This window comes from Hordeum vulgare, chromosome 7H (assembly GCF_904849725.1).
Source record: "Hordeum vulgare subsp. vulgare chromosome 7H, MorexV3_pseudomolecules_assembly, whole genome shotgun sequence".
Lineage (NCBI taxonomy): Eukaryota > Viridiplantae > Streptophyta > Magnoliopsida > Poales > Poaceae > Hordeum > Hordeum vulgare.
In genome coordinates, this window is record NC_058524.1 from 611372182 (window position 1) to 611383784 (window position 11603).

At 51.5% G+C, this 11603-nt stretch overlaps 1 protein-coding gene and 1 non-coding gene across 2 annotated transcripts; one reads left to right on the forward strand and one right to left on the reverse strand.

Moving 5' to 3' along the window:
• Positions 1 to 4343: 4343 nt before the first annotated feature.
• TRNAS-AGA lies at positions 4344 to 4425 on the reverse strand. Its single transcript has one exon. It is a non-coding gene; the product is annotated as a tRNA-Ser (tRNA).
• A 2050-nt stretch (positions 4426 to 6475) lies between these two features.
• Positions 6476 to 8731, forward strand: LOC123412357 (protein POLAR LOCALIZATION DURING ASYMMETRIC DIVISION AND REDISTRIBUTION-like). Its single transcript, XM_045105307.1, has 3 exons — positions 6476 to 7203; positions 7341 to 8145; positions 8261 to 8731. The coding sequence occupies exons 1-3, from the start codon at positions 6933 to 6935 to the stop codon at positions 8262 to 8264; spliced, it is 1080 nt and encodes a 359-aa protein (XP_044961242.1). The 5' UTR covers positions 6476 to 6932; the 3' UTR covers positions 8265 to 8731.
• The last annotated feature ends 2872 nt before the right edge of the window (positions 8732 to 11603 follow it).

The window sequence follows — 11603 nt, forward strand, 5'->3', positions numbered from 1 at the left end:
TCTTCTTTTCTCATTTGTTTTCGTCCGTAGTCGGACCCTGCTTTTACTCTTGATGATTATGTAATATACTGATGTGACTCTGATGTAGCTTGTGGCGAGTGTAAGCCAATTCTATTATATATCTCTTCTTTTCAGTACATGTACTTGTAACGGTATCCATTATTGCGACACGACGAGATGCGCTTCTATCCCTGGCGAGGCCTTCGTGCCAAATTGAGGATAGGGTCGCATCTTGGGCGTGACAAGAGGGGGTTCTCTCCAGGTATGCTTAACCTACCTGCTACTGTGCCGAAGGAAAATAAACGAGAAGAAAAGGGGTTGCCGAGGGGAGGGATCGAACCCACGCCCTCCTACGGGCAACAGGCAACAGGCACCAGTACTACTACCACTACACTACGAAACGATGTCTGAACTATATCGCGCAAAGAAACAACTGAAGGGGGTCCTCTCTGCTGAACTGCTACCGGCGGCAGACCGGAACAGGGGAGGGGTCTCGCCGGTGATGCGAGCCAAATCCAGCTCCGGCTCGTGGAGGGGAGGAAGCCCGCACACACGCGAACTCATTTCCTTTGTTAACTTCGCCGGAGGCAAACTACGTTGGCCCAGCTACGGTGTGCGGCGGCGCCGGCAACACAGACGCAGTACGTCGACGCCCTACTGCTCCTACATGAAGATCTACTGCAGGGAAGGGCGTAGGAGATGGATCTGCTCACCCTACGGTAGGAGAACTCGGCCGCGACGGAGAGGAAGCAGGGGAAGAAGAGGTGGTCGCCGTTCTGGCCTGCTAGTCGGGGAGGGTTGTCGCCGTCGTGGAGAATAGGAAGCAGGGGAGCTCGCGTCGATCTAGCCGCGGGGATGGATTCGTGGATGACCCCGCATGCTCGCCGAGTCGTCGGGGAGGAAGAAGAAGCTCGTACGCGGCGGCGAGGAGGACCTCAATCCACGGCCATGGCGGAGGAGCTCTACCTTACCTGACGCGGATCTTCAGAGAGCGAGGTGGAGAGGGGAAAGGAGGTGGCGGCGCGAGAGAGGGAAACCCTACTACACGGACGCCAAGGGGGTCGCTTTTATGGAGGGAAGGGGCGAGGAACGTTCCTCGACGTCCATGATGCTGTCAAGTCGCCGCTGCTCTGAACCTGCTGGAGTGGAGCACTGACGGAAGAAGGGGGAACGAGCACGCCGTCTACAGGGAAGTCACGCGCAAGAGAGGGGTGTTGGGCCTGCTAGTGGAGGAGGCCCACTAGTTGGTGCTAGATAGGAGAGGAGAAAAACCTAAGGGGTTTTTCTAATTAAAACAAACAGGGAAAAGGATGTAAATCACAGACAAATCTGTTGGGGTTAACAACAAAACAAAAATGCCCCTGGTCATAAAAAATTATGACCTAATTGAATAAAATAGAAAAGAAATATCTGGAGCAAATAAATATTTACAAGACAGAATTTGTTGGGTCTGTTTTGTGAATAGTTGCACCCTTAAAACTAAGTTACAAAACAGCAAAAACACATCTTGACATCCACCACAAAATATACTAAATCATGGGCATTTTTGAATCAAGGTTGGGACAAGTGAATATTGGCTTGGGATATAAAAGAGAGAGAGAGGTTTGCAAATATGACAAGCCCACTTCATTTAGAACTAGTCACACACACATGAAATCATAGAGCACCCCAACACATACACAACATCATAAAGTAACTAACCACAAGATCACCACACCACAAGAAATGCTAAGATCATATAACACAACACAAGACAAGGCAAACAATGATATGCTATGCATGCATGCATGGGAAGGAAGTAAAAAATACAAGGGACATCACAAGAACTCATGGCACAAATGATATCATCATAACTTTGACAAGGTGGACCAACTTACAATAGGTTCCAAATAGGGAAGGTTTACACTTGGGGCACTACAATCTTCCTCATAATTGGCGCACGTAAAAAACTTCATGCCCAAACAAACTGAAAAATCCGTCACCTCCTTCACCTTCCAGAGATCACCGCACCAACAACGAACTGCTTCCACCCCCTGAGGCAAACTCGCACTCTTCATCTTCTTAGGCCTAATGCTTTGATCCGAGCAAGGCAAACTCATAATGACTAAAGCGGTAGTGTTTTCAAGTGTTACTGGATGATGGAGGAAGGCAGTCCAATGCCTCCTTTTATAGACTTAGATAACAAGGGCGATGGCGGGAAAACGAGAAGGGAAATGAGGCGGAAAAAAATTGGCGGGAAAGGAGGCGGGAAAAATTTAGCGGGAAAGTAGGGGGGCTAAATTGGCGGGAAACGCAGAAGGCATTGGGACATACCTCGGTGAAAAGTAGGGTCAAAAGGATAATGGGACATCTTGACGAAAGTTAGCAACTGGGCTACACTGCTATCCCACCTTAGTGTGTAGGGGAGTTTTATGGGTGCCTGAGAGCGAGACGGGAAAGAAAAGGGCGGGACAGAAAGGTGGGAAAGAAAGTGGCGGCACAGAATGGCGGTAAAGAATGGCGGGAAAGAAAGTGGCGGGAGAGTATGGCAGGAAAGAAAATGACGAGACAGTACGATCACTATGGCAGATTGCTGAAAACAACAGCTAGCTCATGTTCACGCTCTTTGAAGGTTATGAGCACCAAATTGTTGACTTCAATAGACGATGCCAGAAGAAAATTACCGAAACCTTCCTTCTTCAACACCATTCTACCATCCAAGCCAGTAAAGTAGGAACAAGGAATGCTCACAGATATATCATCATCTTCAGAATCCAAAGTAATTTCAAGAGTTAAAGAACCAGTCCTAGGAGTTGACACAAATTCCTTCAAACTCCTCACAACCATGCTAGGAATAACCTGACAAAAACATCAAGTTATATGATATTCAGCTTACAAATTTAAAACCGTATGCTAGAACAAAGAACAAACAAATAAAAAAATACTTGTAACCAAAGCTCACCATACATTGAGAAATAATATTCGTGGAATCCATCCTATGAACAAAAGGAGTACACAATATGTAGTTGTCATCAATGAGCTGTCGCGACATATGACATACATTTGATGATAATCTAGAGTGACACCACGACTATAGAACACAACTGTCAACAAGTTCTCTTTGAGTTTCACTCAGATCCTCAAGATCTACAAAAAAATAATTTCACAAACTGAGAAGAATAGCAAAACGTATAAGCTGAAACAAAACTGAAAATCAGTCCAACAAATAACTTACCAACACAGGGTAAAGGGAACAACATAACACCGTACCAATGAAAATCGACACCAATCATAGTTTCATAGTGCTCAAGCCTAACAGTCATCATGTCACGATGACGGAGACCATAATCATTCACAAGTTCCTCCCACGAAGAACCATGGAATTTACTGCTCATCCGACCATGTCTAAACAGAACATGGTATAGGTTACCCTCACTCTTGTGAAGAGCAAGATCAATATCTGTGTCACCCCTGCAAATAGCTAAAGCTCTGCACTCCTCAATGTATCAAGCAAGATGTGATCTAACACTGCACGGAACATACCACAACAAGAACGAAAGCAAACATCATAATCATATAAACAAAGGCATTCACATACATTCCAACCAAAGCAACATCAACCATATGCCACAGTCAGATAAACAAGATATAGAATCTTACAACACGCCTTGAACATCGACGATCCAACACAATAGTGAATACAGACGCACCGGAATCAAAGGAAGAACAAGGGCCACCTGGAGCTCGACAAAATGGGCAAGCCATTTACCTGCAAACTAACGATGACCAATAAGAACTGAATCAACAACCGAGTTAAAAGTTGACATTTAATTGAGTTGGAAGCAAAAAAAATACCGTAGGCCTCTAGAGAGAGCCCAGATCTATTGTTTACGCGGGTTCGATACGAAAATGGGTGGACTCGCTCGGCGCGGGGGTGGAAGCACCAGAGAGCAACAGGGGTGGGAGGTGGAGCTGGGAAGCTTGAAGGATGAGAACGGCGAAAAGAGTGGTCAGAGGAGAAAGGAGGGGACACTTATCCAGGGGCTTTTCGGCCTCCTGAAGGCCGACCGGTGCTCTTCGGCCTACCGTGGGCCGACGACAAGCTCTTCGGCCACCACAGTCCACAGGGCCGACCTGCCCTCTTCGGCCTCCCGTTGGCCGACCAGCCTCACTTCGGCCTCCCGCCGGCCGACAGGATGGTACTTTTGGTTTTTATTTTTTGGACAGGTGCTTTATTATTTTATTACAAATTTGATACTACTTTTGAAAAATAAATCCGAGTTAGCGTTAGACGAAGCACTCATGTGGAAAGCAAAATAAGAAATGATAAAACGCACATGGAAATTGGAGAAGAAAAGAAAACTCGTGGTCGGCAGGATTCGAACCTGCGCGGGCAAAGCCCACATGATTTCTAGTCATGCCCGATAACCACTCCGGCACGACCACTTGCTTGCTTTACTCTTCACTCACAAGCTACTCATCCCCGGAGCCCGAAAGCGAAGGAAGCAACCTACTCCAGTCGTGCAAACAAGGACAAAATCCTTGCACTTATCCACTGCACACACTAGTACGAGTATATGTAATAAATAAAACAAAGAACCGGTCTATTCGCCCTGAGCCTGTCTTGTCATGTCACGCTGGATCCCATCCCGCGGCCAGCAACGCCACGCCGCCACCACCACAGCACAGCAGAAGAAGAGTTCCCGCAGACGCCTCGACACGGCGGATTCCTGCCACACGTACGCACAGCACAGACACGGCCACAGAGGCGACGTACGCACGCACGCAACGACTCGGCGCCCATGGCGCCCTGCTCGCCCCGCGGCAGGCAGCCGACCCCCATCCGCCGCCGCCGTCCTCTTCCGCCTGTCGCGCTGCACAGCTTAACCGATACACGACCGAGCATATTCCCTCCCGCTCCACTCCGACGCCGGCCGACGCTGCAGCGGTGGTTACTACTACTGCTCGACCGATTAGATTACTCCTGTGTCGCGTCAGCGGTGAGTTGAGCGGTGCCCGTCAGAGAAGAGAACTGGTGGGCGGGGCGGGGAAGGAAGAGATACGCTGTCCCGTCGTCGGCCGTCGCGCCTCGTCTTGTCTCGCGTCCGGGCCCGTACCGCATGCCAGCGTCGCCTTCTCCTCCATAAATTTTGCTGCCGCGGCTAGGCTAGGTCGCCTGTCTCCACGACGTCCCTGTCACGGAGTACGTATACTTGGTCTCGGCCAACGGGCCGGCGATTCGAACGGCAGCCGCAGCCGGCCGGTCAAACGGGAGTAGGAGCCGAGTATATACGCTGTGGCCTACCTCTACGGGCGTGTTTGCTAGCCTGGACAGAGGATTAATGAAGCCAGAAGTTACCTTTTCAACCTATTTTTTTTTCTGTCTGACAATATGTATGGACTAAGAAGAGCATGCATCACGGATGAAAAAAAAAAAGATGTGAGCATAGCTGAGCCGATCATCCCCGCGGAGGCAAGCTGAGGAGAGCATAGCTGCCTCCACCCATCTTGACCGCTTCGCCTCGTCCTCACCCGCGCCTTGGCGGCGATCTCGCCCACGCCCGTTGCGCCCCGCCCCTCCCGAGCCCCGGCGGCGGCCTCGCCGCGCGGCGCCCCTCTAGAGCCATGACGGCGACCTCACCCGCTCCTCGTCACGCCCCTTCCGAGCCCGGGCAGCCTCGCCCTCGCCGCCGTCTCGTCGCGTCGTGCCCCTCCCGTGCCTCGCCGCGCCGCGCCCCCCTCTCGAGCCCCGGCGGGGGCCTCCCCCCCCTACCCCGACAGCATCGCCCTCTCCCTCCCCGTCGGGACTCCTCTCCACGCGCCCCGCCGGCCTTCCTCTTCATCCCTCGCAGTGCACGTCTTCCTATCAAACAAAATCTCATCTTAGCATGTACGGTATCAATACATACATTAGTATCAAACAACAACAAATGCATCTACTCAGCACGTTTACACTGACCATGTCTTAAGTGAAAACAGTCATGCTAAATAGGGAATGCAACCAAACACGTCCTAATTTTATATTTTTCGAAGCGAAGGCATCGTTCCGGTCTCTGCATCGAGAGATGCATGCCGAACACGTCCAAATAGGATTGCTTCTTTCTAGCGGGAAGCGACGATGATGATGACAGATGATTAGCAGTCATAATCGCTTGGTTCTTCCGTTGGTGGCTTGCTTTGCGTTTGCGTGCGTGCCCCCATGATATCTGCGAGATCTCGAGGAAGGCCGGCCGGCCGGGGACCCGAGCCTTGCATTGCGTGTGTCCGTTGCTCAGTTGGCGCCCCGGCTTGCCACCTAGCACCTAGCTAGTCGTCGCGCAATTGGCATGGCAACCACTTCGATCAGCATCGCCAAGTGCGCTTGCGAGCCGTGCCGTGCCGTGCCGTGTGCAGCAGCAAGGAAGAAACATCGCGCAGCCGACAGGGACAAAATGACAACGATTCGAATCAGAGCGCGCAACACCTGACCTACCTGCAGATCGAGCCACGCTCTATCATGCCATCTTTTAAAGTTAGTGTTAGACAAAACAGGCTCGCAATAAATAATAGACACCGTCCGTCAGATAAAATAATCCATGCCATCTCATCATCATCATCCCACGCTCCATCCATGAGATCGCCTGCATCCGTCCACACTCCTCATTGTAGCCCGGACGAATGGATCTGCCCCATCACGTCCACCGGGCCGTGGGCGTATATTTGCACCGGATGGCTCTGAAAAGAGGATTGATGAAGAGGGAGAGAGGGGGGTGGTAGAGGAGTAGAGTATTAGACAAGTCGCTGTCGGCGGGCCCCGCCGTGACCTCCCCCCACGACCGCGACCCGCCCCCGTTTGAAAACCGCTTTGCTCCTCCTCCCTCGGGTCTCGTTCGTTTCCAGGAATCCGAGGACTCGGCTTTCCGTATTCGCATCTTCCGCTCTGCCGGTCGGTCGGTCGGTCGGCGCGGCCCCCCATGGCCGCCGAGGGGACGAGCAGGCGGAGGATCCTCGACTACCTCAACGACGGCGAGGAGTTCGGGCTCGAGGGGCCCTCGTCGGCCGCCGCCGCGACGACGCCGAGGGCGCTGGCCGCCGCCAGGTCGCTCCTGCCCAGGTTCCGCTGGGCGCGGCTCGCCAGGCTCGGCCGGAAGGCCCGCGCCGACGGCAAAGGCAAAGGGCAGGAGATCGTCGCCGCGGCGGAGGAGGAGGACGTGCGCGTGCTCAGCGACGCCTCTGCCTCGTCAGGTACGTACGTACGTTCGTCCGTGCTCTCATTTCTCTTCGTCGCCGGAATCGAGCTGCTGCTCCGCCGCTCTAGTATTCTCCCAGTAAATCGATTTTTCTGCGCCGTCGAACACGTCACGAGCAATTGTCGGTTCCAGCGGCATGCGCGGCGGCGGTCGGCGGCGAGGCGACGAGGCCGTCGGGCCTGAGCGTGGGGCTGGGCCTGCTGTTCCTGCTCGCCAAGACGTCCGACGAGTTCAACAAGATGGCCGGGGTGCGGGCCGAGATGGAGGCGCTGATCAGGGATTTCAAAGGCCAGCACGCCATGGCGACGGCCAACGCCGGCGGCGAAGACGACGTGCCGGGAGACCGCAACCCCGATTCCGCCGCGTCGAGCTGCCTCACGGACGGGAACGAGCCGCGGGCCGCGACCGGCCGGTGTGAGGACCATCGTCGTCGTCATCATCATCAGGTCGCCGAGATGGAGGCGGCGAGCCGCAGGAGGATGGACGTGCTGGAGGAGGAGTTCCACGCCGAGCTCGAGCGCGTTCGCGCCGGCTACGGCCAGGACACGCCGCCGTTCTCGATTGGAGAGGAGCGCGGCGAGGGCGGAGCAGAGCCGTCGGACGATGACGACGACGACGACATTGCCGACTGCCGGGAGGGTTTCGACAGCGACCTCGGCGACGACGACGACGACGGCCACCACGATGACGACCGCGACGAGGAGGAGGAGGAGGACGACGACGACGACGCTGATCGGTACGGTGTGTCGGCCCTGGAGCTGGAGAGGAGGCTGCACGAGCTGCTCCACCAGAGGAACCAGGAGCGGATCGAGGAGCTGGAGGCGGCGCTCCGGCGCGCCGAGAAGCGGCTCTTCGACAAGGAGATGGAGGCGTCCCTCTGGAAGGACACGGCCAAAATGGCCTTCCGCCACGACCACGACTCCGGCTCCGACTCGCCGTAAGCGTCCACCTCACATCGCCTCGCCAATCAATTCTCTTGCACGCAAGGTGGAGACGCTCGTGACGACGAGTAACTCTCTTGACCGTTCTTCTCTCTGAAACTTTATGTGCAGATGAGGAATTTCGTGCAGTACTTTTTGTCGCCATTGATCATCGATCGGCCGTACATTGTACTCATGGATGAAGGTGGATTTTGGGGATTTAATGCATGGATGAAGAAGCAGGCAATCGGGCTTCGGGATGGGTGGCCGACTGTAGGATGGGCCTTATGTACAATGTGTCACCACTGTTAGCAACTTATAGCTGGAGCTGTTCATACCGCCAGGGTTTAGAGTCATAGCACTGTAGGTTACATGGGCATGGCCGGGAGTAGGATGGAACAGCAGGGTAGGATATGCTCAGCTAGCAGCCTCACTGATGATTTCGATATCCATGTAATTGGAGTACAGTGTTGGGAGTTCATGCATATCACTCGTATGCAGTTTCAGAATTAGTGCAGCAATGTGACAGCCTGCTCTTAGTAAGAAATTGTCGGCCTTTTTACAGATATATATGATCATTTGAAAGGATTTCTTTTGCAGCAATTTACATATCGGCGGCACCTTTTTATGAAACAATGTCAGTTTTTTGGTACAATGCTGTTTCGGTCACTTGCATGAAGTGATTTTTCAGGCACCTTTTTGTCTGTTTAGGGTCTGCCATCCCATTTAACCATAAAACCGGCGACTGTAGGTTTGCAAGAATTCAGAGACAAGACATATATAAGAGGATTCGGCTATGAAATATAATTGGTTTAACCATGATTTGGGGGATGTTATTACCTTTCTGGCTTCAGACGTCACCCTGTCAGCAAATAATTTGCTTAGAGGAACTGAACCACTGAAAACAGCACACCCACCTAAAGTCTTGAGGTAGAGCAGAACGCTTGCCATGGCTAGAGCACCTGTGGAGACAGAATGGAAATCAAATTCGCATAAGTGTTGTCTTGAAACCAGAAATGATTAGATGCATATTTCACAGCCGTACCTCTTGGCTTAATCCACAAACGAAAATGTTTCTAGGAGACTAGGACTCGTCTCGTCAGCCACTTCTTTGTCTAACATTTCTTGCACATGCTAGGACTCCTTCCGCATCTCTAACAGTGGTCTAAGAAACAAATTGGGAACAATGAGAAAATCATATAATGCTAGAACTCTCTAAAATGAAAACGTGTTAGCCTGTACATGTTTAGCGACTGGGAACAGTTTATCTGTTCTTCATCCAATTTTGTGGTCTAATACAATGATACAGAAGTACTGGAACAAGAAACAACAATCCGCTATGCTCAGTGTATCCAGGCTCGAGTTAATCTGTTTTTATAACATTACAACACTCACCGATGTGCTTGAATAAGGATTCCATGCACTTGGTGCAAGAGGTTCATTATAGTGCAAAGGGCTATAAAACTTGCTTTCTATTTAAAATATTCAAACAGAGATTTCTGACGCTGATGAGAAAAATCTTGCTTTGTATTTGAAATATTCAAACAGTGATGGGAAAAATGATGTCATATCATTCTATAAATTAACAGTGAAAAGATACTAAACATCATTAGTCTTGAACAATATTAACTTTGTATTGACCTACAAATAGCACTCTGGCAGTTCCACTTTACAGATTATTTGCTGGAGGGGGAGCACTGCAAGAATCAAACTGTTAAACAAGCTTGATTTCTGATTCATGTATACTCTGAAGCAACGGCAAATAACACTAACCAATTATTTAGCAACAAATATGACTCATTGAAGAGAGATTGCGAATGGAAGAATGAGTTGGAATATGTATTGTGATTCCTTGAACAATGATGTTACAAAGTGTACAATATATAGACTTGGCTACCCCTATTTGTGTGGCACGTAGGCCATTTCCCCTAGTGATCATATGATGTAGGAGTGGTTATAACAACCTTGACTAAGTGTTACATGTACTGGCTAATACCCCCTTCAGCCGGAACGCCGTGGGGAAGGACGTTCAAGCTGTCCCGAAACTCATGGAACACTTGAGACGGTAGGCCTTTGGTGAACAAGTCGGCAAACTGGGAGCTCGAGGGAACGTGAAGCACCCGTGCCTCACCGAGAGCTACTTTGTCGCGGACGAAGTGCAAGTCAATCTTGATGTGCTTCGTCCGTTGATGCTGAACTGGGTTGGAGGCCAGATAAGTGGCGCTGACATTGTCACAGTACACCACGGTTGCACGAGCTGGAGGACAGCGTAGTTCGTGGAGCAACTGCCGTAGCCAACAAGACTCGGCCACGCAGTTGGCGACACCACGATACTCGGCTTCCGCACTGGATCTGGACACCGTTGGCTGCCGCTTGGAGGACCAGGAGACAATGTTATCGCCAAGGAACACGCAGAACCCGGATGTAGACTTGCGGGTGTCAGGGCAGCCCGCCCAGTCGGCATCCGTATATGCAATGAGGTCCGTAGAAGATGATTTGTAAAGCTGAATCCCATAGTGTGATGTACCCTGTAGGTAACGCAGAATCCGCTTGACGAGGTGCATGTGGGTATCGCGTGGGGAGTGCATGAAGAGACATATTTGTTCACATTGCATAGCTTTGACGATGACATTGTATTGTGTGTGGACGAAAGTGAAGAAGCGTTGAAGGGTGGAGGAGGTGTCGGACTTGTTGCGTAGAGGAAACGACCACGAGTAGTGCGTAAAATCGTCAAGTACAACCAGATAGTATTGGTAACCTGAGAAGCTTATAACAGGCGGTGTCCACAAATCACAATGTATTAAATCAAAGGGAGCAAAGGTTTTGCTAAAGGAGGAAGAGAAAGGGAGGCGGGGTTGGCGGCCTAATTGGCAAGCAGTACAAGGAGAGTGCGGGGCCTTATTACAAGTGCTAAGAAAATCATTGGTAATGGTGGACATGGAGTGGGCGCCAGGATGGCCGAGCCGGCGATGCCAAAGATCCGCCGAGGAGATGGCGAAGATGGAGGGAGGCGTCCTTTTGTTGTCGTAGAATAGGTAGAGGTCGCCGTGACTAGCGGAGATCATTAGAACCCTCTGGGTGCGAAGATCCTTCACAATAAAACCAAATGGGTAAAATTCAATAGAGCAAGAATTATCGCGAGTGAAACGGCGAACGGAGATGAGGCTAGTGACGACCGTTGGTGAAACGAGTACGTCGGTGAGGCGAAATTCGTAGGGGTGAAGTGTTGTGGAGCCGGAAGCGGTGACGGGAAGGTGGTTACCATTGCCGACAAGGATGCTTGAAGGTGTATGCTTTAAAGAATAATTATGCTTGGTCAGGTTACCTGGGTTTCCCGTCACGTGTGAGGACGCGCCGCTGTCGAGGTACCACTCTGGTGCAGGCCGAGAGGGGAACCCGCCACCGTTGTAGGCGGCGTTGAGCATGGCGGCGTGCTCCCATGAAGGACAAGGAGGTGGATAGAAGGATGGCGGTG

Coding starts and splice junctions, on each gene's coding strand:
- LOC123412357 (XM_045105307.1), top strand. CDS start 6,933: ATGGCCGCCGAGGGGACGAGCAGGCGGAGGATCCTCGACTACCTCAAC. Junction 7,204..7,340: donor CGACGCCTCTGCCTCGTCAG/GTACGTACGTAC, acceptor TGTCGGTTCCAG/CGGCATGCGCGGCGGCGGTC.